The following is a 27,564-nucleotide window of genomic DNA, read 5'->3' as shown; positions in this document are numbered from 1 at the left end:
AATATGAGGCCACATTTGGCAAAGATACCTGCGACGCGAAGACTGCAGGATACCGTGATGACCAAGTTGAAATTTCTCCTGATAGGGCACTGTTGACGAGTCATCATAGTATTCTTTAAAACGAATGGTCAGTTCTTCTTTGATTTTTTACTAAGATTCGTTGTTTTGAAAGATGTGTGTGAGGTAAAATGTGAAAGCCTCACCTGTGACGTAGTCGTTAAAACTGGCGACCATGTTCCGTTCTGACCATGATGCAGCGGTAGCGTGGCGTTCGAAGAGGTCGAACCAGTCCTCTACGGGCCCATCTTCCGCTGATCCGGCGTACTGTGGGATGTAAAAGTCTGTTGATGCCGTCTTGATGCTGGTCGTTGTGTTCAGCTAGGATGTGCTTCCATGGTCCGTGTATGGTCAGGGCGTCTCGTTGAGTACTTCGGTGATGACGTGCGGCTGATGAAGTGGCTGCCAGGTCTTCATCCTGTCGACTTGTGTGACGCTATGAATGAGAGACGTCCAGCGGCACAGACGCCATACTTTTATTCCATTCACGCGCCACTTCTTCATCCTCGGCTTCTGATATATATATATATATATATATATATATATATATATATATATATATATATATATATATATATATATATGATAATAGATTCTTTTATAAGGCTGAGGAGGTTGGGGGTGGGGGAGGGTTGCTAGGCACACACTAATTCACGCGCGCCAAGCCGCTACTAACTCCGAAGTGGGCTAATGTGATATTCTGGTGAGGGTTTTCGAGTATGTCCTTTTGTACTCCTTCCAAATAGGGATGCATAAAAATGGCGTTGTTCTTTCGATGAGGATGTAGAGCAGGACAACGTAAAATGAGATGCTCCATGTTGGCTATGCATGGAGAGTGCCAAATGTACATATGCAGGGGGCGGAGGTGTCTATGGCCCTCTACCGGTCAGCAAGAGTCTGCCATTGATGAATTATACGAGGGGTAGTGGTTGCGTTTGCTAACACTTTATTAATAAATATTTCCTGGGATTGGCTGAGGGCGAGGTTCTTAAAGATACCAGGAGGGGTGACATCTTTCAGTCTCGTTTAATATACTTGAGGAAGCATCGCAGTCGTGCCATTTCGGAATTAGAGCTCGGTGGCAAATTCGTGTAGGTGTGGCAACCAAGAACAGGAGATCCTTGTAGGAGAAGTTGGAGATGATATGGTAGAACTCCAGCAGTCGAGGTGGCGAGACTGTGTGCCACCTCGTTACCTCCTCCTTGAACCCCACGTGACCTGGCGTCCAGGCGAATCTTGTGTCAATGCCATTCTTCTCTTTATGCAGGAGAATTTCGCGGATGCGTAAAGCTGCAACATCTTCTGTACTGGGATTCTCGATATGCTTTAATGTTTCCTATGAGTGCGTGCATATAGTTGATGGCGCTATGTTATCCTGTAGGGCGGTCCAAATGGCCAAAAGTTCTGCTTGTGTACGTGTCGCGTAGTCCATTCTACATATGTAGCGCTTGGCCTTACCGGTCGAGGGTTTGTACCATGCAAAGGCCAGGCTTTGTCCATCGGGAGCGGCGTCGGTAAATACGGCATTCGTGGCGTGCAGATTGTGTCGCTGAGAAAGCCGCTCTCTAGCCGCAGTGGCTCCCATTGGGAGTTGTGTGGATGTCTTCGGGTGGCAGGGGAGAGAAAGTTAAGGGTGTTATCGTCACAAGCCATGTCCCGGGGTTCTATACGGACACGTCGGGTGTCCCAAAGCAGGGTTTCTTGCCCCTGTATGGTGAGATGTTAACGGTTGTATAGAGATGTCTGCGCATTTCTGAGAATATCATCGACGGGTGGCATGGGCGTTAGGTTCTGCAGTTTTTGAATATTGGTAAACTTAGGGGGACCCGCGATAGTCCGAAGGATGTGTCAATGGAGAACTTGCACAGTTTTGTCGTTTTTTTTACAGTGATCTGACAGTGCCTCCGTAAGTGATTTTACCAATAGCGATTGATCTGACTATGCTAGCGCAGGCTGATTAGCGTGCTCCGTCAAATTTATTGGAGATGCGCTTTATTGTGTTCAGTAGCTTTGGCCATTGTTTTTTGAGCTCGGTGGTCCAAAGATGTCCCGCATTACAGATGTGGATGGGAATACCGGAAATTTTAATGTGCCCGTGTGTTGCTGTTACTTGATGTGGTCCTAGAGTTAATGTTATTGTCTGCTCTGTTGGAAGAGCACTACGTCTGCCATTGACGCAAACAAGTTGAGTTTTCTCTGGCGCTAAAGGCAGTCCTAATTTTGGAAGGGTATCTTCGAGTGCAAACACAGCAGCTTGAAGTTCATTTGTCATATCCCGAATGTTGCCGCCATAGACATGTGCTTCGGTCCAAATGGTTATATCATCCGCATAAATGGTATAGCGGGCACCAGCGTTCGATTCCAGTTCTTGGGCTACAGTGAACATGGTGCAGAATCACATCTGCCTGTTTTACGGCTGCATGAAGCTCCCCCAACGTGAAAGGAGCGCCCAGGTGTGGGTTTGTGAATTCAATCTTCGGCGTTTCGATTGGAGAGGGCGCCCTAATGCTGGCATGAGGAAAAATTTTTTTTTTATAATTTTCTCTTCTTGCTCGGCGTTGCCATGTCAGAGTGCAAGTACCTCGAGTGGACAGGGTGCTTTGCTTTTACCAAGCATTTTACGAAGAATCCCCAAAAGCTGCTTCATGCCTTTTATTTTTCCGAGTTGCTCACAAGTGGAGACCCATTGCGCTTATATACACCCCGCCACGGTCTAGTGGTTATGGGGCACGATTTCTGGCCGGAAGGTCGCGGGATCGAATCCCGGCCGCGGCGGCTGCATTTTCGACGGAGGCGAAAATGTTGAGGCCCGTATCCGTATGGTTAGATTTATGTGCACGTTAAAAAACGCCAGGTAGTCGAAATTTCCGGAGCTTAATCATTTCGTGGTTTTCGGACGCTAAATATACCACAGATATATGTATATATATATATATATATATATATATATATATATATATATATATATATATGCATGCTGGGTGTCCCAGCTAAATATAGCCAAGGGTTAAAGAACAATATTAGAGGCAGGCGAGTCAAATCAGTTGCACATTGCTTACAACCACCTTGCGCACTACAGGCGATTTCTTGTCTTGTAATTAATTATTTCTTCAATTAGGATTATCCAACTAAATTGCAAAATATGGACCTTAGGCAACAAATGCTACTTGCAAACTTCTAGAGCGTCTTCAGAATCCCCCATTGCATTATTTGCTATAAAGAAAGTCTCACGTATCGCATTTTTTACAAGCTGCAAGAAAGCCCGCGAAATACAAAAAAAAACACATGACTAGCGAATTCGTGCGCAGCGACGGTGCTGCTCTCAGGCGTGTTTTGAGGGAACGAAACTAGCAGCGGCCGCGACTCGCCGGTTCCCTTGCAGCGGTAGGCCGATAAGTTGGCGGTGATTTCTTGGCCCGAGTCAGCTACTTGCCACGCGTGACGGTGCTGCTTTAGACAACTCAACCACACGCCATGCATGCGCCGGCGAAACAACGGCGAGCTATTTACATACACCACGTGTCGCTGGTGGTAAGCAACGCTCCTAATTTTCTTTCACTTTGAAAAGTGCCCTTGAGACGCGCACGACAATATGGCGCTTTTCTGTACCCACTCATGATGTGGAAAAAAACAAACAACACCGAGCACACCTTGCATCTGACGCCCCCGTGTAGCTGGAGACGCAGGGGGTTCTCCAAGTGCCACAGTTTAAAAGAAAAGAAATGTCTAAGAGCGTCTCATTCTCCATTGTCGACACTTGCAGACGCAGAACTCCTAATTTTCTTTCAATTCTAAAACTGCCCTTGATACGCGCACAACAAAGTGGCCATTTTCTGTACCCACTCGTGACGTGGGAGAAAAAAAAGATTACACCACCTCCCACTAAAGGGAACCATGTGGGGATGCGAAGCGGTGTATGGGTTGACTTAAAGTTCCGTTCATCACGGCCACCTTGCCCGATGTTAACGCATCCTTGGAAGTGAAGCGCACCATGAATTCACTGTAGTTGCTGTTGCTCATTCCGAACTCTTGGAGCACGCCACGCGGGTTTATCGCGCGTCTGCAGAATCTCGTTCCCCGAAGCCACCACGTGATTGCTCAGAGAGTGTAAGGGAGAGGCCACAGCGTCTTACCCAGCCCCTTGCACAGGCCCGAACGCTCTAGCGCGTGCCAGCGCATTCTGACTAGGATACAACGCGAAGGTTCATCGCGCGTCTGCACAATCTCGTTCTCTGACGCCATCACATGATTGCTGAGAGAGTGTAAGGGTTGGAGGCCACAGCGTCTTACCCAGCCCCTTACACAGGCCCGAACTGCCAGCGCGTGCCAGCACACATTGTTTTGTCAGCGTTACGCCAAGCTATGATATCATACGGCAGCCCGGACCCCTAAAGTAATCTGCACGTATCATCATCAAGGCGGTCGAAGAACAAGAGGGAGAAGACTTCTCCTTGGCGCGAGCTCGAGCTCAGATGGCTCAGGTGGTAGAAAGCGGACGGTCGCCAATGGAACTACGGACACAGCCCAGCGCAAAAGCTGCGTCGCATCTAAAAAAAAGCAAAGAAAACCAGGCACACCTTCTATCAGACACCCCCGTGTGGCTGAAGACGCAGGGGGTCACTGCACGCGCCGCAGTTTAAAGGACGATGAAATATCTAGGAGCGTCTAGTTCTCCATTGTCGACACTTGCAGCGCGTTGCGCAAGCACATAGACGTAACCACTGTGACAGCTATTTGTTCACGCTTGCCCTGTGCATGCCTGTGCGTTCTTTTGGGGCCTCCTTGTTCGTGCTTCAGGGGCGCCGGAATCATCGAGCTGCTTCTGAGTCTTCGTGTGATATTTCAGTTTCTTGCTATCGCATTCATTGTTTCGCCCTTGCAGCGAAACTGTGACGTTTTTCCAAGACACGGTACATTCTTACGGACGAGAACCTTCAATAAAGTTGACACCATTCTGCCATATAAAGCTGATGTGTCCGAAAGTACTCCCATATCCGTAGCTACCCGACATGCTGAAGAATGCTGCCAGCTTGCCCGCTCCTCTTCTACCGAGGGCCAGTGACAGCAGCAGTTCCGTCAACCTGGCGACCATTCGGCACAAACTTTTCCTCCGGATTCTTTGATATGGCTTCGGGTACCCGCTGCCGCACCCGGCTGCTCCGCAAAACTCGTTGCCAAATACCTCGGACCATACCGTGTTGTACAGCAAACGTCCTCCGTCGATTACCTCGTACAGCCCGTTATACCATCGACAGATTTACACTACAGAAACCGCAAACTTGTCAACGTCTCTCGCCTCAAGCCGTACTGCTACGACCCAATAGTCGTGTCCCCACCCTAAGCCGCCAGGATGGCGCCTTTTTCTCTGGAAGGCGATTGCATTGAAGAAGAGTGGCCTCGGCGGCATTGCTCTGCGCTTCCGCGGCATCGCCATCGGCATGAGCTCGTGGTTGCTGCGCTTGGCCGAAAGCTGCTGACCGCTGCCCGTTCTGTCGCATTCTCTGCCAATAAACCACTTGGCGACACTTTAGGAAAACTTGTAATTAGGCGCTAACCACTTGCAGGCCGTTGTCCGTTACGAACGCGTCAAGTACACGCAAGCTACCGAAACATTCTCTTAGCACTTAATTGTTTTCTGTGCCGAGGTTTCATTCATAGCAAAGACCTCAGGTCATATTGAATAGGCGCCAACTGCGACCAGAAACAGCTTGTAGCATATGCGACCCGCAAAATCGAAGTGAACACTTTGCTAGGGTGGTGTCGGTGATGACCATACAAACAGCGCTGCTGCGCAGGTGCGGAACGTTGCTCCTGACAGCTTTTGACGTGCTTTTCGAGGTGAGCATTGATCGCTGGCCACCACACATAACTCTAAGCAAGCTCTCGGCTTCTTAATGTGATCTGAAGACCTCATCTCAAGGCTACTGATTGTTCCAGACCGCGACTGACACGATTAACAACAGCCTAAAGTCTTACCTGTAAGTTATACTTGGACGCGTAAAAAGTAGGGAAGCACAAGAACCACGACCGAGGATCTCTCAAGGCGCTTCATGGCGCAAGGCCGGCCCTGCCTGTGCAATAACATTACCTGTTTCCCTTGGCTACGAGACTGAACGCCAAGTGCGCTATCTTTTAACACTCACCAGGGAATCCGTCCGCAAAGCGACGCTCGCAGACGCGCTCTGCCACAGAGTTGGCGTAGCCGTAGTTGGTCTGTCCGGCGTTGCCACGACCGCAAGAAAAAGAGGAGAAGAATACGAAGTGGTCGAGGTCGGGGCACAGCTTTCTCGACACTTCATCGAGACGCTGGGTTCCGTAGGCTTTGGGCTTCCATACCACTTCGTACATCTCAACCGTCTGGTTCTGAATTAGGGCGTCGCGAAGCACCTGCATGTATAGAATCACATGATCACATGCTATGGAGTCAAAAAGAATATATATATATATATATATATATATATATATATATATATATATATATATACAAATGTATATTCCCCGAATATGTCGTAGCGTACGCAAGTCGTACGCTTACTAGAGCCACAACCAATTACACCGTCGCGGAAAAAGAGTGCCTGGGGATCATCTGGGCCCTTACAAATTTCCGACCTTATTTGTATAACCGCCCATTTGATGTCATCACCGATCATCATGCACTATGCTGGCTCTCGTCATTGAAGGATCCCTCGGGCCGTATCGCCCGCTGGGCACTTCGCCTGCAAGACTACGACATCCGCTTGCTGTTCTGTAACGGACGCCGGCATGCTGGCGGCGACGACCTCTCGCACTTCCCCTTCCCTGACGACAATGTCCACTGTTCAGTATTTCCCATTGCCGTTCTTCCATAGACGTTCAGACCATCGCTACCGAACAGGGCAAGGATAAATGGATGACCTCGCTGATAGACTTGCTCATTGATCCGTAGGCAACACCATCCACTCGCGAGTTGCGTCGTCAAGCCCACTATTTTGCGATTCGCGACGACCTATTGCACCGACGCGATTACAACGCCGACGGCCGCCAGTGGCTACTAGTAATGCGCCACTGTCTACGTGCTGAAATACGGCAGTCGTTCCACTCTTATACGCACGGTGCGCACTCCCGGGTATCTAAAGTTTACCACTGCCTTCGACAACGATATCTGGCGAGGGGTGTACCGCTACGTGCAGATGTTCGTTCGCTCCTCCCTCCATCGTCAACGCCGAAATCCTTATCGCACCCGTCGCCAGCAGGTCTCAATTACTTGCCTTCACGGCCCATTTTGGCGAGTAGGCATCGAGTTGTATATACCACTTCCTCTAATGTAGACTGGTAACCGCTGGGTCATCGTCACTGTTGACCATCTCTCGTGATATGCCGAAACCGCCGTCCTCCCAGCCGCTACAGCGCGCGATTTTGCCGCTTTCCTGCTTCACCGATTCATGTTGCGTCAAGGTCAACACCAAGAGCTGCTCAGCGATCTAGGCCGTGTCTTTTTGTCGGAAGTTGTCGAAGCCATTCTCGAAGAGTGCCATGATGTTCACCGAAAACTACTGCTTACCACCCGCAGACGGATGGCCTCAGTGAACGCTTTACCCGTACGCCCGACGACATGCTCTCAATCTACGTCGCCCCCGATCACACAAATTAGGATGCCATTCTGCCCTTCGCCACCTACGCCAACAACACCGCCCCTCAGAGCGTTACTGGTTTTGCACCGTTCGTCTTATTACACGGACGGCACCCGTCGCACACATTCGACACGATCCTTCCATACAAGCCGGATCCATCTGAGTGTGTGTTTATCTCTGCCACAGCGAGGCTGTCTGAAGAGTGTCGCGAGCTCACCAAGACATTTACAGCGCATGAACAAGAGCAGCAGAAACAGCATTCGCGGTGACAACGCCACTTCTGGTTCATCCCTAGAGCGCTAGTATGGCTCTCGGTCCCCACCCATTGAACACATTGAACCCATTGAACCATCTTCGGACATGCGCCGTCGAGGGCGCGACATCGTCAACGTGGAGCGCCTCAACGCCTGCCATTACCCGCTCAATGTGACAAGCTGTTAGGTCGCCCGGCGGTTCCCTTTTCGTACCCGGGGTAATTGTAGCGAAGCTTTGCAAATGTGTAATGGGTCGCCCTCTCCAGCGTCTTCTACTAGGTCGTTCTGTTCTGCTCATTTCTGAAAGAACACCGCTCGTACTGGAAGTCCGTGCTATGCCTTTAATGCCGGCATTGCGCATTGTCGCCGAGTACAGTCAAATAAACACATAAACATGCTATGATAATGAGACCCCTGTCGTCTTCGCCAACGAACTGTACGCCGCATTCGAAAACTATGCCGCACTTGAAGTTGCATTTAAGTGTGGTAATCAAAATTACTTAATTTTTTCAGTATCAATTTCAGGGCCGTTGTTCATATGGAAGAGTTATAGGGCGTGATAATTTATGGTGCACCCGTTTTATAAAAATCGCCAGAAAACGTACGTAATTTGATATATTAATCACCGAAATTCAAGACCCCGATCGAGGCGACACCGAAACAGAGCGCACCGGGCGCGCAGGAAATTTGTCAGCCTGGTCACGTCAGACCGGAAGCTCACATGACAATTTTTGAAAAATATTGGCAGCATATCCACGGGTGAATGTTGAAGAGCTTGGGCGAAGCTCCTGAAGCAATCATGGTTACACCGTGAAATCTTCAGTGGTTTCGCCCAGCAGTAATCAAAGCGATAGCCCAGTACATCACCAAAGACGTGACAAACACTGTATATATTTATGCAAGAAATTTTATAATCGTAAGTGGTAACTTCCGTTCCCCCTTCTTTATAACGGCTTTATGGTCGGTCAAGTAATGGATCGGTCATGGATCGTAGTGGGATGTTTGCAAACATGAAGTAGTGGGCAGTTTGCAAAGGTGGTTACGCCGGACAGCGGAGACGTGACAAGGTTAGACTAAGAGGAGCTTCGCGCCTAAAAAAAAAGAATAGCCGTGTCGCAGCGGAATATGGTCTGCAAAAACGGCAATTCGTCCCAGATATACCCAAATTAATTCGTTGCATTTGGTGTGTAGTGCTTATCCGTTTCTTGTGCGCTTTGCCCAAGAAAACCGCAATTTCCACTTTTACTTTCATTGTAGAGTTTAAAACTAGCCGGCAGCCGCTGCGGCGCTACTTCTCACACACAAGCGCACCAGTTTAACTTCTTTCGAGTTTAAAGGGACTGTCCACCGCTCGCAAAAACATTTTCTCATTGTGATGAAAATGAGAAGATCGTTCGTCACATCGGCGGCAACGAGCATGCTTTTGGCCCATAGAAAAGGCAGTAGATTTTTACTTTGATGTTGAAAATCGTGAAAGAATGACCGCTAGCGCGACCCAACGGCGATGTGGTTCAATCTACTGGTAGGACGAAAAATCCTCGCAGGTATACTAATTTTGGTTAAAAACAAACATGTATAACTTGAAATTGTATTTTACGCACTTGAGGCAGCTTTCGGTTGCGTCAGAGAGTAATTTTTGCTTTTTTTTTACAGGCATCCAAAAAGACGCCCGGTGGCGCTGCTTGCGGCGCCGTTTTCGATTTTGTCTGCTTCATCTCATGCGTTATGGTATGCGGCCCTCCACGCTGGTCATACTGTGCCACTGTGTTGTTGTTAGGATGTCTCACATGTGTTGCGCTGTGCAGGCGTTCCCCTATCGTATCTTTTTGATGACTCCATTTGGCTTGGATAGCGGCAGTAGTGCTAAAATAAACGCATAGACTGCGATTACAGCAAGACAAGTGTTCTGTAATCGTATATTAAGGCTTCATTTAACCACTGCTGCGCTGAAAAAGACCGTTACATTCATTACATTTGTGTTCAGCGAAAATAAAGTAATCCTACAGAAATCACATGTGCTTTCGGTTCAATTTTTACCGGCAGTGCAACCGTCATCGTGTCCACCAACCAGTGTTGCTGGCATGTTTCACGCCAATGGAAGAAGACCGAACGCAGATCGAAAAATTCTGTTTTAAAAATTTCTACTCCCTTTCCAGAGAAACCGCTGCAAGGTTGGACACTTTCTCTTTTGTATCGCTTTCTATTGCAGTACAAAAGAGAAAAGCGATGAAGCAGGCAGACAGGCAGGCAAAGAACTTTATTATTATCCGGAGGCGGCGCTCGACTCCCTTTAGGGGGTCACACCGGTGGGCCACTCCCCCGACGGGACGGGGAGGTTTAACTCCACAGCCATGTCGCGGGCCCTCTGGATGGCCTTAAGCTGGTCTCCTTTGTGTTGGCTTGTGAGCAGATAGTTCCAGTCCACCTCCGTCGAGGGAGACTCACTGCTCTCGCGGAACGCAGGACATTGCCACAGCATGTGTTGTAAGGTGCGTTTGGGGTGGCCACAGCGCGGGCACCCCCGCTCTATGCCATCCATGTATTTAGAACATTTTAAAGGCGATGCAAATGCCCACATCTGTAACAGACGTAGAGTGATAGATTGAGACCTGTTTAAGTGTGGGTGCGGGAGTGGGTACCTCCGCCGCTCCAACTTGTAATGTTTGCAGATGTCTTTAAATGTTAACAACGGATTTCTGAAGTACCAAGTAACGTCCTCAGCCTCTTATTGGTTCTCCCCGACGTGGAATGTGAGACCTCGCGCCCCGGATTGAGCAAATTCGTTGGCATTGAGGATGGTTTCGTGTACGTGTCGGCCAACGTGTGCCGGGAACCCGACGATGTGCTTTTTGTCTGACCAATTGGCAGCAGAGAGAACGCGCGCTGCTTCCTGACAAACCGAGCCCGTCATGAAGGCCCGTGCGGCTACGCGCGAATCTGTGTAAATGGCGGTGCGTCGGTGGCAGCGAGAGCTGACAGATTTTTTGCGCACCCGGTGCGCTCAGTTTCCCTACACCTCCATCCGGGTTTTGAATTTTGGTGATTATTGTCTCAGATTACGTGCTTTTTTGCAATTTTTAGAAAATGGGAAGAAAAGAAGGAATACAAAAGGAAAAAGACAGGGAGGTTAACCAGACAGTGTCCGGTTTTAAGGCGTGTCATAAATAGTAACGCCCTACAACTCGTCCATATAATCAACCGCCCTAAAGTTAATAACGAAAGAGTTAATTAACGAATTCTTGCTATTTACTCATTTCTATGCAACTTTGGATTCAGCCATGTTTTACGCCCCGGCGTAGGGTTCGTTTCCGAAGACGACAGGGGCCTCACTATCGCTGCATTTTTAATTAAAATCTGTATTATCTAAAAAAGAACATCCTTTACATATTGTCACGTTTCGTACATATTGTCACAATGATCAATCTTGGTCATTGTGGCCACCCATTTTTTTTCTTTTTCCTACCACCCCATGAGAGGTAAGTACCATAATTAGCATAAAGTCATCTAGCGCAGGTTTTGACAACATATCTGCTTAACAGGGGCGTAGCCAGAATTTTTTTTCGGGGGGGGGGGGTTCATCGACCCAACCGGGGGGGGGGGGGCGTTAACTTTCCTCTACGTGATGGGATCGACAATAAATATCGTTAGCCCATCCCCCCCCCCCACTGCATGTGTTAATGAAGGCAGTAACTCAAAAATAAAGTACGACAGTACAGTGGGCGTTTAGAGGAACGCCCTCTCGTCGCGCCACTGAATGGACCAGTTTTCGAAGACGCATCACTGAGACGCCCAAGCTTCACGCACAGTACTCGTGCGATCTCGCCCTCCTTGGCCCCTCTTACTGCGAGAGAGACCCGCGTTCATGCTCTGTTGTATTCATGAATGCTTTGTCAAGGGCTTAATCGACTTGTGAGGCGCCCAAGGCACCATCCACGCTCCTTTCGTCATGAATCTCACTACCTTGAAGACCAGAGCCGCCCTACTGTCCGCGGACGCCAACTCTGGCTCATCCAGGGGCTCACGCGAGTCATCACGCTCCTCTCACCGCTACTCGACTACATCACCTCGGTTATCTCCAGAAGGCTGCAACCTTATCATCTTTCGCAGTTGGGAAACTATCCAAGGTCCGCGAAACGAGAACCAAAAGTCCTCAATAACAATTTTTGCATGCAGGAAGACTGTTTCAGGTCCGATACCTCCACATTATCCGCCGAGCAGTTAATGGGAGAAGACATCGTCCGCGTCAGGGCAAAGTGCGTTTCACAAGTCAAAGACGGCGCTGTTTACTACGTGGAGTGAGAGGTATGCACACATTGTTTTTTACATTCATAATGGAATTCCTGTTTTGTTTTTGTGTCAATTTTGCACTGTACATTTTTGTGGCTGCATGCGCATAAGAATGCTTTTTATGGTAAGCGTTATAGTCAAGCGGCCCTGACGCAGCGATAGCTTTCAGTGAAGATGTTTTACTTTACTGCGCTCGCCCAAGCAAGCGTGCGATACGCTATAAGTTAGTCTTTTTTTTTTGTAGCTTATGCCGACGTTGGCATCATAATTTCGCAAGTGTAATTTTTCGGGCACACTTTCTCGCAAGTTTGGTTGACATTACAGTCACACGGTGACTTTTGATAACGATCCAGTCCTTCAATCGGGATGGTTCAATCGTGCAATCTGCGAGGGCGAGCTAATCGTTGTTGAGAAATGTTCACTTGGCCGCAATCGAAAATGCACCGTGTGACCGGGCTATACCTACTCACATAGTACCTACTCACTACTCATATACCAGCTTGTTCGCTGCGTCTTTGTGCTTGAAAATTTATACACGTGCAAGAACGTGTAATGCTTTTTTTTTCTCGAAGCTTTTGTCGTGCTGCTATCTTGTTCAGTGTGTAGTGCACATAATAAAGTCCTCAGGACGCCGACGAGCACAGCTAGCGCATACAACAAGAGTTGTTTACTCACACTGTACGGCGCACAGCAGTAATCCATGCCTGTCGTCTATCTGCTTCGTACATTTTGTTGCGAGTCGGTGGAATTTCACTGATGACATCAACCCCTTCGTGTTTACGTTGCCGGTATAGGATTTAACAACACAATAGCAACTACGAGCCTTCCGTAGAGGCCCAATCGTAAACAAAAGATGTTTCGCGCGCAGAGCATGATACTGCGCGAGCGCGACATTACCGGCATCTGAAGGGAAGCGGCAGAAATGTATACCCGCGAATCTTTCCGCCAGGGGAGAAGCGAGCGCTAGAGTTTAAGGGGAAATAGAGTCACTGTATATGCTACCTTTAGGTAGCAGAGTAGCGCATAGGTCCGGCTAGCAACCACAGCTATGCGGTGAAGTCGCACTTCGTTTTTGCAGGCGACATGCCTACTGTGTCGCCGATTAACCTGTCTGGCGTGTCGATGACCGGCGATAAACATTGGCTGTCGATGGCTAGTGTTAATTCAGTTCGCTGCAGCGGCGGCGTCGAGAAATAAAAAAATTGGCCCAAGCGGCAGCTTCTCCGCAATGCATGGTTGCTAGCGGCATTGGAAGACGGATGCGCAACTCTGCTACTTAAAGGTAGCATATACAGTAACTCTAGGGGGAAACTTGACCCATGCTCTACCAGCCGACGTGTATACTCGGCATAGTTCTCTTTTCTCGGCTCCAGTATCACCGCCCGAACTCTGCTAAGTGCGTCGCTTCATCGCATTGCGAAGCCGGCCCTCTGGAATACGCTGCCTACACGTACTGTTCGGTAGTTCGCGTTCCGTCTTCGTCAGCCCACTTCTGTATGACTCGATGGCTGCGCCGAAACGCCGTAAGGTAACGCTTGATGATTATTTCACGAAAGGCGACGCTCTTCCCAGTGCAGGCTCGACAACCGGCGAAAAAGCTACAGCTGCCGAAGAAACAGTTTCCAGCTGTAGTTCTGCACAGCCTAAATACGACTTGTGTGCCGAAAGAAAAACCCCTGAGAACCGATCGCAGCATGATGCGTGCGAAGAAACCACGATTCCTGACAACGACATCGGTCTTTACGTCGTTAACGGGCCAAGACGCCAGGAGTTGCAGGACGACGAGACTAGAGGACGTTTGCTAATGACGCCATGGAAACCAGGTGCTAACTACAGCTTTCCCTCAGTTAGTAAGCGCAAACTGAAGTTCCAAACACGCTGGCAAGAAATGTTTTCCTGGCTGGTGTATTCCAAATATCAGGAGGGAGCCCTCTGCAAGACATGTGTGCTCTTTGGAAAAGAAAGTTCAGGCAAGGGCACTCACCAAATTCTTGGTGCGTTGGTCCTCTCTGCGTTCACACGTTGGAAAAATGCAGCTCGAATCTTTCAGAAACCACAACGAGTGTGACTACCACAAGGCGGCCACTCTATATGCTACAAATTTTCTAGAAGCACTCAAAGGCGAGTCAGTCGCCGAAAAGATGGAGTCGTCAGCCCAAGCACAAAGGGAATCAAATAGGAAGAGGCTGATCTCCATCATAGACACTGTTATCTTCTGTGGGCGACAAGGTATACCTTTGAGGGGACATCGTGACGCCGGGCCTCTTTCCCTTGAGGAGCCCACTGAAAATGATGGCAATTTCCGTGCTCTGTTACGGTTCAAGATCCGCAGTGGCGACACCGCGCTAAGAGAGCACTTGGAATCAGCTGCTAGCAACGCCACCTATCTGAGTCCACAGATTCAGAATGAAATATTGGCAGCTGCAGGAAATCTGGTGCAGGACGAAATCGTGAGGAAGGTCAACTCTGCAAAGTGCTTTGCACTGCTTGCGGACGAAACCACGGATATTTCAGGTGATGATTGCTCTCACGATGTAGCTAAAAATTGTTGCACTGGGTAATGCGTTGTATATATATTTTTTGACTTACTTAAGGCTTATATTATGGTTTACATTTCCGCCATTATTTGGAGTGCCACCATATTGAACGAACACATTGCTCCTAAAACTTCTGGATAGACAAAACTTGCATTTGAAGCACGTTTAATCATTAAATTTTGTTTAGAGTTTTCAACACCGATAAGTGAGCCGACGCAACCGTGGTTTGTGCACCATCACGCGGGTTATAATTGCGATTGAGGATGGTGTGTCGCACAAACCGACATACTGAATGATTGACGTTGATTGAACAAAGAAAAGCTCATACAAGTCACAACTACATTCCTGATATACCGCTACATAAAACCTGTATCGCGCGACTGCATGTAACAGAGGATAAATTATTGTTTTCGCGGATTAATTCAGTGTATCTTAAAAAAAGCAACCTAAAATGCAAAAAAAAAAGACTCACAGGTTCCCTTATGCATTCACGTAAGACGACTCGAAGGCGAACGCCTTGTTCTTTTCCCTCTCAGTCGATGTACTGATCCTGCCCCGCCATCCTTCGAAAGCTTTCTGCACCTAACGTGGTTTTGTACTCCCTCCAAGATCGGAGGCACTTGCTTTGATTTTACATTGCCTCCGTGATTGGGTCACCATCACGGAGGCAGTGTAAAGCTACGATGTCATGAGATGACGTCATTCATCAAGTGACGTTACGTCAGTGACGCCATGGTGACGTCACAAGATTTGGCGATCTGTGACGTCATATGGTGATGTCACCACGCGATGATTTTTTGCATCAGTCCTCCCCGACGCAGCGGGACGCCGACGCCGATGGTCAAATTTCGTGTTTGAATAGGCATCTAAGGCTTTCGCCTCAATATCACAAAAGGCGAACTCTGTGCTGTGGAGCACGGTGCTACGGACCACCGCCACGCATGCTTTGCCGTTCTCCAGCAGAGAATTCTACGACGTCTATCGCGTTGGTTAATGATACATTTCTCGCTCGTCGCTCTCCCACCCGCTCTTCGGATGCGCATCGCATTGAAATAGTGGATCGAGTGGCCACGCACTCGCTACGCTGAACACCTCTGTGTAGTGGAGTAGTTGTGGTTTGCGCGGGCGAGCACGAAGACGTAGGCGGGCTAGATAGCTAGACAGACAGGTACGCTCAATTTGCAGTCGCAGCAGAAGATCGGCACAAGTGACCGATGACCATAGCAACAAAATCGCGATAATTGTTAGTAATTGGGGCACTAGAATAGGCTACTTTTTGACGGCCACTCCGCCGTTAACAGGTATATCGTACCTGCTGCTCTCTTCTTGTCATAATCGCAGCGTCGCGATTTTCCAACTGCGGTGTTAGCCACTTGTGCTAATCATTTTCTGTCGGGACTGTACCTTTGGCTTTCCAAGAAATGCTTCGCATTTAGAATAAGAGGCAGTGCCTGAGTAAATTACGCTGATCATTTGGCAATAATTTAATGTTGCCATTAAACTACACAGGTGTTCTTGCGTTCAACGCACCGCCCGAAAAGAGCCAATTCGTATAGAACCGACAACATCATATAGCAAGAGAGCGTGGGTGAATGTATAGGATTCTACAACTCCACAACTACTTTCCTTGCAGGTGCCGAGCAGATGTCAATTTGCCTCCGATACATACTGGACGGCCAACTGCGAGAGGAATTTTTCTCCTTCATCCAAGTCACCAACCTATCTGGCCAAAGCCTCGCATCAACAATCCTGACAGCCCTCGCAAGCAAAGGCGTTGACGTGTCATATATGTGTGGACAAGGCTACGATGGAGCAGCAAATATGTCGGGCCGCTTCAATGGCGTCCAAGCTGTAATTCAGAGGGAGCATCCTATGGCATTATACGTTCAACTGTGCCAGCCACTCGTTGAACCTCGCGATATATCATTCCTGTAGTGTCCCTGAAATCCGTAACACATTTGGTGTATTGCAGGAGGTGTGCACAATTTTTAGGAAATCTGCCCCGAAGTCAGCTCTGCTAAAGGAAAAGATCAGTGAGCTATGCTCAGGATCACATAAGCAACGTCTTCAGTCATTGTGCGAGACACGTTGGGTAGAACGCCACGAGGCTGTGCAAACGTTCGTGGAGCTTTTCAATCCGATTGTTTCAGCCCTTGAAACTCTTCAGGATGGAGCTCCCGGCGATGCATCCGCAAGAGCACACCAATTGCTCACCTGTGTTTTGAGTTCCACTTTCATTGTCAGTGTGCACATTGCCGCCAGAGTACTCTCGTTAACGCTTCCACTTTCCAAATTGCTCCAGTCGAGCTCACTGGACCTGGCCGCCGCCTTGATGTACGTCGATGACGTTGAGGCTGCAGTGCTCCAGATGCGGGAGTCCGGCTTTAACGATATATTCAACGCCTCTACAAAGGCTGCCGAGGCCGCACATACCGAAATGAGAATGCCGCGGCTTACTGGTAGACAGCTTCATCGCCACAACGTGCCAGTGGCTAGTGTTGAAGAGTACTTTAGGCTCTCAGTATTCCTGCCTTTTCTGGACTACTTGACAAGCCAGTTGAGTGAGCGTTTTAAAAAGCATCGGCATACCTTGAAGATGCTTTCTTCCCTTTTGCCGCAGAGTATATCTGAAGCTGCCACTCTTCCCATGGCCGAGGAGTTTGCAGCCTTATACTCAAACATAATCTCAGCTTCGGAACTGCAAGGGGAGTTGGCAGTATGGGCTGCGAAATGGAAGAGCGAGAAGGGAGAAACGCGCAACATGTCGGCAATGCAAGCGGTTGCCGATTGCCCGGAGGTATTCTTTCCGAACGTGCACCGTCTTTTAAAGATTCTGGCAACTCTGCCTGTGAGCACAGCTGAAGCGGAGCGCTCTTTTTCATCGCTAAGACGCCTAAAGATGTACCTGAGAGCTTCCACAACTAACGAAAGATTGGTTGGCATCGCTCTTCTAAACGTCCACCGTCAAATTCAAGTTCGCCCGGAGGACGTTCTCTCTATTCTTTCACGGGAACGTAGACGGCTTCAGCTAAATGTGTAGCATGAATCACAGGCGCCTGCTGAGAATCAAGCAAGAAAGTTAATAATCATATTGGGACGTTAAACCACAAATATTATCATGAGGGACGCCGTAGTGGAGGGCTCCGGAAATTTCGACCACCTAGTGTTCTTTAACGTGCACCTAAATCTAAGTACACGGGCATCAAACTTTTCGCCTCTATCGAAAATGCAGCCGCCGCGGCCGGGATTTGATCCCGCGACCTTCGGGTCAGCAGTCGAGCGCCATAACCACTAGACCACCGTGGCGGGGCAGCAAGAAAGTTAAGTGAAATTATTCCGGGACAGAACAGTCGCAAAAACAAAATTCTGGCAAAATCACTATGCGCTACATTTTGTCCAGCTATTAAAAGCGTAAGTTCAACCGCTAGAAGTGAATTACTGAAAATCGCTTTTAGACGCCAAAGGGATTTCGTTCTCTCTCATTGCCAAAACTGTACTTGCTTTTCGGTGGCAGCTTTCGCTTGCAGACGTGGTTCGCGGATACGAAAGGTGTGAAGGGAAATACAATACACCCAAGATTGCATGTAACAATTTCTCGCCAGTTCTGAGTAATATATATGGCAGAGAATGTGACATGGAATGGGGGGGGTAGGATAATCTTCATGTGCATTAACAGTATTCCGCTACGTCATCTTTCTGCATGGCTGCGTGAGACATTGCTTACACACAGTGTATTTCATTTCTTGTAAAAATGATGTTTACTATGTATATTGCTCTCCATTTCCCATGCTAACATATCCACTCATGTTTGTTTATTCTGCGCATTTGATGTGCGTTATGTTACTAGTTGCGGAAATCGCTCTGTCTGCCCTTCTGGTCATACCAATGTAATGGGGAGGACGCTAATAAGTCACACAAAAGGAGGAACAGCTGCAACGAATGCATACATTTTTTTTAATTTGTCATTTACTTGATCAGATTTATATTCCTTATTCTTGCGTTGTTCGCCACACTGCTGAATAATCAACACCTACTTGTGCTCACTACGGCTTGCGACACTGCATTCCTTGTTATGCTACTTTAGGTTTATAACCATCATCTTTTTATTTATCAGCTAAAGTACCATTATCAGTATTTTAGTAGGCCTTTCTAAGTACCTCATTTATTGTGCTGCACGTTCGCCTGTGTTGTACCTTCTTCACTACTATTACACTTCGGAGTGCATTTAGCCATGAGGACATAATAAACATTTGTATCAATATATTGTACTCTCTCACAAAAGCGAAGTTCGGTGGAAGATCCGAATTTTCTGTTGTCTGGTATTTTCCTTCATCGTAGTGTACACCCGGTCCTACAGCAGTTTATTGTGGAAATGTCAAATGCGCGCAATACCATTCACGCTTACTGAAACAAAAAATGTGTGTGTGTGTGTGTGTGTGTGTGTGTGTGTGTGTGTGTGTGTGTGTGTGTGTGTGTGTGTGTGTGTGTGTGTGTGTGTGGCTGCTAGTAGAACGTGCGAAGGTTCAATAGAAAGGTGTGGCTCGAGTGTAGATAGCTACGCGTACAAAGAGCCACACTGTAATATGCTATCGGACCTTGGAACTCTGTCTCGTTTTTACAATTAACACGAACCTCTGACTAGTGAAAAATACCCTAATGAACGACTACGTCGATATTTGTACCGGCGGGCACAAATATGACCTCCACTCCAGCGTTATTCTAGTCGCAGAGCCAACTTAAAACGCTCGGGGCCGAGACTCTCGCCCAAAGCCTCACAGTGTTCCAAAGCCGTGAAAATAACCACGACACGTTCTTTCATATGCAGACATCATACGCTCTAAGTTACCAAAGCAAACGAAAGCACCTGGGAATGAAATTGTGATGCCACCACCCTTGAATCATGTCAGCGCGAAGCAAAGAAAAAAAAGTGGGACACAAAAAAGTGGCTGGAGGGGGGGGTGACGCAAAAAATCCCCCCCCCCCTGGCTACGCCCCTGCTGCTTAACATGCGAAAATGGTTGCTGATTGCATTGCAGATGTGCTGACCTACATGACTAATCTAATTTTCGACTCTAGTACATTTCCCCGTGAGTTGAAAATGAGTAAGGTAATTCCAGTATTTAAAAAAATGTGACAGATGATTACTATCCAACTACATACCTAGATCCATTCTTCCTTTTTTTAGCAAGGTAATTCAAAAGCTAATACATGTTCGACTGTCCAGCTACCTCAATAAATTTCAGCTATTTCGTCCGAATCAGTTTGGCTTTAGACAAGGATATTCGACTGATTTAGCCCTCATTTACTTTACAGAAAAATGCAAACTAGAAATTGACAGGGGTAACTTCATTGGTTCTGTTTTGTTAGGTTTTACTAAAGCGTTTGATACACTAAGTCATGACATCTGTTCTCCAAACTTTCATCTTATGGCATTGCTGGCTACTCTCTCCATCTTTTTCGCAGTTACTTATCTGATAGAGAGCAGTTAATATCCGTCTCTGGCATCCATTCTACTAAAAAGATAGTTAACGTTTGTGTTCCACAACACTCAATTCTGGGCCCACTATTATTTCTCCTCTACATTAAGGATCTCCGGCAATGTCTAACCTCGTCAACTGAATGCATTTGATATGCTGACGATACGACCCCCCTATTTCCAAATAATTCAATAAGCAACCTAATACAACCTTTAATGTTGAGCCTCTTAAGGTTAGTGCATGGTGTACTAAAAATGAGCTTTTGATAAATCCTTCCAAAATTAAGTTCTTAATATTTAATTCCAGTTCAACAAATAACGCCCAAGTTCCACCGCTTTTTATCGACTCGTATTCTATTTACCTATCAGATCATTGTGCTTTCCTTGGAAATAAACTAGATTCCCGGTTAAAACTCAACTTACATATTCAAGAACTGCAGCGGAAAACATCTTCTGGTATTAAGGTATTACTAAATGCTAGATGGTTTTTCATTTGACTACTTTGATAACTTTATATTATGCATTCATTCACAGTCATCTTAACTACTGCATTGCTTCATGGGGTCAAACATATAACTGTCATCTCTCTTCCCCCCAACATGTACAAAATCAAGCAATTCGAATTCTCACCTGGAGCGGCCGACGCTGCAATGTTACTAATTTCTACCACGAACTAAACCTACTTAATATTGACAACCTCCACAAAAAATAAATGTATACATGTTTTCTTATCGAATAGTTCACGACCACAGCCTTCTAAAATTTGTTCTCATGCAAAACATTTCTAATTCGAACATTACCCGTTTTTCCTCAAATAACAACATTTTACTTCCTCAGCTACGAACTAACTATGGTTCTCAAAGTCTATCTTTTGTTCTAACCAAGCTTTGGAATTTTTTAGCCGTATATTATTGAGCGTGCTTTTTCCCGTTTCGTCATTCAAACATGAGCTTCGCAAATTCATATTTAATCAATAGCACCATTTATTGAATGTCCTTCAAACACAACTTCAATTCGGTAGTTGTGATTGTATTTGCTTTTTATTATGTTAGAGATCCCTACTACTATCCTTTTATGTTTTACATTATATTCCTATTCGCATCGCCGTTTTGTACTATGAATACTTCGTACTACGAATATTCTACTGTTTTCATTTCTCCTGTTAAATAGTGTTATTTTTTTCTACCATTATAATAAGGTCCCCCGACAGTGTTTACACTATGGGACATTTTACAGTGAAAGCTGTTATGAGATCACAAACAAGGGCCGTTTTGGCGCAGTATTTCTCCGCCGCCGCCGCCGGTGTCCGTAACCACTATCGCTTGAAATAAGAAAAAATACTAAATAAGAAAAAATATTCGGGATAGAACGAGGTTCGTACCTGGGCCCTCTGCGTGGGGGCCCAGTGTTCTACCTCAGAGGCATACCGATGCTTGAAAATGCTTTGCAAAATGACCCTTCGCAGGCTTGATGTTGGGAAGGAACCACATTAACATATGTAATGTAGTGTGGTAGAAGAGTAAAATAACAACCAGGAGTCACACAACGCGAATTTCACAATGAGAGCGTTGTTGAATGCTTCCAACACATTACAAAGAGATCTGCCATTAATTCTTCATCATCATCAGCGACAGCATCAACAACAGAGGAAGAGCAGAGAAAGGCTCCCTGCCTTCCTCTGCTCTTCCTCTGGCAGGGACCGGCGGCAAGTTATCTTTTCGTCCACTTTATTTTCTTCACATTTATATTCTAATTACTACAAATAACACCCCCTATACTTTCCTTGGCATTGCTGTCTATTAGTTGTCATTAATATTGTGTCTAATGTAGAAAACGAGCCTTTAAAAGTAATCTTCTTTCCTTCATCCATAGCGAGGGTCTCGTTCTGGCAGACATGATGCCTTCAGGTAGTATGCGAGGGATTATTGGTCAGCTGCCTGCTCGTTTATAGATCACGTGCTACTTGACGCCAGAAAGGCAGAACAAAGAGTGTTCCACACTCGCCGCCATGGCTGCGACTGGCGCTGACTGACACCCCTAAGTTTCAGTCCCCATATATATCCTATAAAGTGGATGGGGAGATGACCGCCGCCGTAGCTCAGTGGTAGAGCATCGGACGCGTTATTAGAAGGTCGCAGGTTCAGTCCCTGCCGGCGGCAAGTTATGTCTTCGTCACTTTCTTCACATTTATATTCTAATTACTTAACACCCCTTATATATTCCTTGGCATTGCTGTCTGTTAGTTCTCATTAATATTGTGTCTAATAAAGAAAACCAGCCCTTAAAAAATCTTTTCCTATATATATATATATATATATATATATATATATATATATATATATATATATATATATATATATATATATGTGTGTGTGTGTGTGTGTGTGCGTGTAGAGAGAGACAGAACTTCATTCGCACTCATTTTGATGTGCTTTTGATATACAGTGAGAGAGACGTGTTTTGCGTGTAGTGGTATTCCAAGCAATACTTTTCATACATTGACCTTTGTACGTGAGTAAAGTTCCGTCGATGGTAACCTTTCCAGTAGTATACATGTGTATCGTTCAATGAAATTTCGTTATTTTATAAAAAAACTACTGACTAACCTTTTTTTAAGAGACCGTGCAACACGTTTCCAAGTACTAATCGAATGGATTCATTAAAGGAGTTTATTTCGAACGGGCGACCCCTAGCTCCGCAGCGCGCGGCGTTAGATGGCTACGCCAAGGAACGTTCGTTCCTCAGCATACTGACAGTGAGCTATTTATATACACCACTTACTGCTGGCGAAACCCACATCTAGGGCGCGTTTCAGCGTGTAATCTGCATTACCAACGAGATGGCGCAAAGGGTGCGCGCGCTTTAATGGTCGGCGCCCCGTTCGCTGCGATGCGCGCGCTCCGCTGCACTTTGCCCTATACAGGGCATAGTCGCCCGCACCACTCGCTTATCTCGTGATGGTGCGGTTTGTTCTTGTGCTTGCCCAAGAAAGCGTGCGTTAAAGTTACTCAATGCACCAACGTCACTTCGCTCGCTGTAGCGGCCGCGTTTCAGAAAGGAGTGCACTGCTCAAACACAAAGTAATACCTGGGACAGTTGTTAGTTCGCGCTCGTCCTGTGTACACCTGTGCGTTCGTTTCGTGCGTCCTTCTTTGTGTTTGAGCAGCGCACTTTATTGTCGAGCTGTGACAGTCATTAGTTCGCGCTCGTCCTGTGTGTGTTCTTTTCGTTCGTCTTTTGTGCTTGTGCAGCACGCTGAAAGTTTCGAGCTGCTTGTAGTGATGCAGAACTATCGATGGTACTATCGATACTATCGATAGCTGAGTCACTATCGAACTATCGATGGTGAAAGATACTATCGATAGCGCTATCGATAGTAAAAAATTCGATGGTACTATCGATCGTATAAAATCAAAAGCGCGGACTCACTGCAGAACAAACTTGGTTTTCCGCGCGCGTGGTACATAGTGGAGCCGGAGGAGCAGGCTGAAGGGCAAGAAAGTTGACATCATTGCGTTCTTCACCAGAGTGCTTTGCTGACACATGATCATAAAGTCAAACTGTTCAGCTGTAGCGGAAAGGAAGCCTTTACATGTGGTAGGAATGCGCGGCATCAAATTGATATTTCATTTTATGATTTCAAAATAAAAAAATACCAAGAAGTCAATTGTAAGGTGTAACTGGTTGATTTTGGATACGATTTTATTGATGGACATATTCCGCCATTTTGACTGCTGAAATAATTAATTTCTTTGCCGAATATTGCTCATAAGTCAAGCGAAGCTGGTAGTAGGCTATCGCAAATATTTTGGTAATATGGCCGGCCAGTAACCGCATCATTATTCACACCACTATCGATAGTATTGTCACGTGGTTGTGTCGGTGAAGAATGGTGCAGCAAGGCTGAAAAATACGGAGCTCTTTATTTGGGCGAACTTGTGTCCAGAACATCAAAACTCAAAATACAAGCGATACATGATGCGCACTGATAGCGGCGGGAGCAGTCGTCAGCCGTTGAGTAATCTGATCATCGGTGGAACGCGTCGTCCTTTATACATCAGTCATCAAACCTTCCAGCGTTATCGCTGGTGCTCGCATAAGCTCTCGAATAAGCTTGATAATTCGCGTCCGGCGCGTGATCTTAACAGAATGATCTCAAACAACTGTGAAGCTTCTCACACATTACGGCACGGTCTGTGACAAACGTTGCTAACAGTCTTTAAGGGTGAAACCCGAATAGGACAAAACAAAGCAATAAACACGCGTGGCAGTAATATAGTAATATTAACAATGGTACTACCGATTGCACTATCGATAGTTAGTCGATAGTAGCACTATCGATAGTTTGTTTACACTATCGATAGTTTCAAAAAAACTATCGATATTATCGATAGTCAATTTACCGATAGTTCTGCATCACTAGCTGCTTGCCGTTCTTCACGTGACATTCCAATTTGCTGCCATCGCATCTATTTCTTCGGCCTTGCGGCGAAATCGTGACATTTTATTCGTGATTGCTCCTAGTTGAAATAGTGTTTCCTGTGCGTCTTTATTAATATTACTACTACTCATATATTACTAATAATGTTATCTTTGCGTGCCACACGTTTTCTTTAAAAATTTGAAATTGTTGGTATTAGAGGCGTAGTACGTTCTTTACAATCATCTTCATTGCATTTGAAACATTGCTTGGAGAGTCCTGCACATCCAAGCCAATACGCCAATGCGAGGAGACAATCGACAATCTTCTCTCTGAGTGTCCTCGCTTCAGTGCACCAAGAAAATAATAACTGTCCAAAGTGTTGGATAGACTTGACAATCGCCCATTGTCGGAGGAAAAGTTGTTAGGACAATGGTCGAAACCTTCCTCGGCACGGAAAGCTGTGAGAGTGTAGTAGCGCTTTTTACGCACAACTAGTCCCAGAGACACTTTAAGCAATGTCGTTTATCGTATTATTGTTCTTTTGTTTCTCTTCCTTTTTTGTAACATCTCTTTTCTATCATCTTTCACTTCCTCTTCCCCTTTCCCCAGCACAGGGTAGCCAGCCTGTCTCAGAACTGCCTAACCTCCCTGTCCTACCTTTTTTTCATTTCCTGCTCCTTCAATGCAAACTGAGTAAACGCAAATTTTCTTTGAAAAAAAAAATGTGGGCGATTATAACGTTAAACTACCCCGCACTGTTTTCTTTCGTATTGGTCATTAAGTGTTTGTGAGTGGTCGTGATTTTCTGGGTCATACACACAGCAATTGCTTGTAACGCGATGCAACAAATGACACGAAAATGATTCATCGCGTATACTTAGTGGCTGCTTATGCACGACTACATAAAAAATAAGAGAATAAGCTATTTTCAATACGGCATATTGTTGACCATGGGTTCGTCGGCATTCGCCAAAAAATTTCGGTGTACCATAAAATAGCTTGCTTGTTACGCGACATCAGAAATCTGCATCCTCGTGGCGTTAAAATGAAGAGTGCGCACTAAACAGCCCATTCGTATGCTGAAGAATACCTAAACTTTTTTTCAAATAGCCGTACAGTGTACATTTTATTGTGAACGTAATTCAAGAAGGCTGGCCGCCGATCACATCAGCAGCGGCTACTTAGAGCAGCCGGCGAGATGGATTCATATGAGTATAACAAATACTTTCAATTTTAGTATAACGATGTTGAACTCTTTTTCCGCTTATACAACTCTGCGAACTCATCCTTGCTGAGAGAGAGAAATAAGCAGCACTACGCGTGTGGGCTTTGCAGTCCGAGCTATATTTTGCGCTGTAAAAGTCAGTTCAAGGCTAAGCAAGACAAACTAAGCCAGCTGTTGATTCAGCCTACTTAGACTAGAAAGCCTTGGACCTTGTCTATCTCACTAGTGTACTAGACAAAGTTGCGGGGCAAGCAGGACAGCTGGGATTCCCAATGTGATTGAGTCCACTGCCTCATTCGTCGCATTTTTGCAAGCCGCCGCAAGCACTGCAAACTGCCATATGATAGAGAAGGCTAAGCAGGTTGGTCGGCGACAAAATCGGAAGCCTTTTTTATCGCTTCCAGTTCAGCAAAACTAAAACACTCAAAACTTCTGCATATGCATTGCCTCACAGAAGCTCGGATATAGAGCAGCGGTCACGCTATCCGTTTTCAATGAAAGGAAATGAATTTCCTTAAACAGGAAGAGGTTTGGTCCATAGAGCGTTTACTCGTTCCTCCCGTATTTGCGTCGTCTATGATTTGAATTCCAGGCCAGGTAGAGCGAGATAAAAGCATGAATGACTCAGACAGAGTGAACTACCGTTACAGATCCGCTGCTGAACGGTAGCTTGCTCTGCAGTTCTGGAGCGCAATGCGCGAATGCGCCGCATAAGCGGACTGCACCGCAGATAGCCTACAGTGCGTGGTCGTGACACACGGATGACAATGTGTCCACAACACAAGCGTAGGAGAAATTTCGTAATGTAATTACGTGATTGCTGTGTTGAAAAAAAACTTCGCCTCGGTTATTGGTTTCCCGACGTCTAGCCGACAGTGACCGCGGTCGAAAGTAGAGGGGCTTTCGTACTTCCTACTATCTCAGTTCCTACATTACTCCTCTTCGCTAACGTTTTATTACGTTTTAAATATATCAGATGTATATGGTATTTGGATTGCAAAACTTTCATGAGGCTCACATATTCCCTAAGCGCACATAATATCAGCACCTTGAGTTTTTGTTATTTACAGTTTGCATACCTACCATAGCAAGGTTGAAGATACCACCCACTGGACCCATGGCGGCGGCTTCCTCGATAATCTCGTGAGCCCCGTTCTCTGAAGACACGTCTGTTTTGCCGACTCGGACCTCAGCACCGAGGCGGTGCCACCGGTTCAGGCAAAGCCTCGGGTAACCGGAGCGAATTCCGGAGCGCGACGCAAGCAGCAGCTTCCGGCAGCCACGTGACACCATCCAATCGGCAAGCTCGAGACCGAATCCTCCGAGTCCTCCGACGATGACGTACGATTTGTGCTCGTAGAAGTAGCAGCGTCTTCGGGCCTCCGCTATTGTTGGTGACGCCGGAGAGATGTTCTGGAAAGTTTCCTCTGGCAGTATCTGGACGGTGGTTTGAATAGCAAGCAGTAATGCGATTGCGCGAATGAAAAATTGAACGCTTATGAAAACCCATAGTTCGAATTGTCGTTTCAAGAAACGCATGCAAAGAAATGCTTCCCAAGTTACCAGTAATATCGATGGTTCGTTTAAGGCATTTTACTTTCAGGGCTGCGCAGGTGGGAACTTTATCTGCACATCTTGATTTTAAACAAATGTTCACCCCTTAGTGGATAGGTTGCGCTCCTTATGGCGTGCAGC

At 46.6% G+C, this 27,564-nt stretch overlaps 1 protein-coding gene across 1 annotated transcript in view; it reads right to left on the bottom strand.

Moving 5' to 3' along the window:
• The window catches only part of LOC119391817 (fatty acid synthase), a 168,891-nt gene that overhangs the window by 17,048 nt on the left and 124,279 nt on the right, over positions 1 to 27,564 (bottom strand). Inside the window, exons 18-19 of the mRNA XM_037659466.2 lie at positions 26,953 to 27,306; positions 6,201 to 6,444 (exon numbers count right to left, since the gene is read on the bottom strand). Coding sequence (XP_037515394.1) covers positions 6,201 to 6,444; positions 26,953 to 27,306 — 598 coding nt within the window. The remainder of the gene's footprint in view (positions 1 to 6,200; positions 6,445 to 26,952; positions 27,307 to 27,564) is intronic.

The sequence above is a fragment of the Rhipicephalus sanguineus genome, chromosome 4 (assembly GCF_013339695.2).
Source record: "Rhipicephalus sanguineus isolate Rsan-2018 chromosome 4, BIME_Rsan_1.4, whole genome shotgun sequence".
In the NCBI taxonomy this organism is placed as follows: Eukaryota; Metazoa; Arthropoda; class Arachnida; order Ixodida; family Ixodidae; genus Rhipicephalus; species Rhipicephalus sanguineus.
This window is presented reverse-complemented; position numbering and strand designations above follow the sequence as displayed.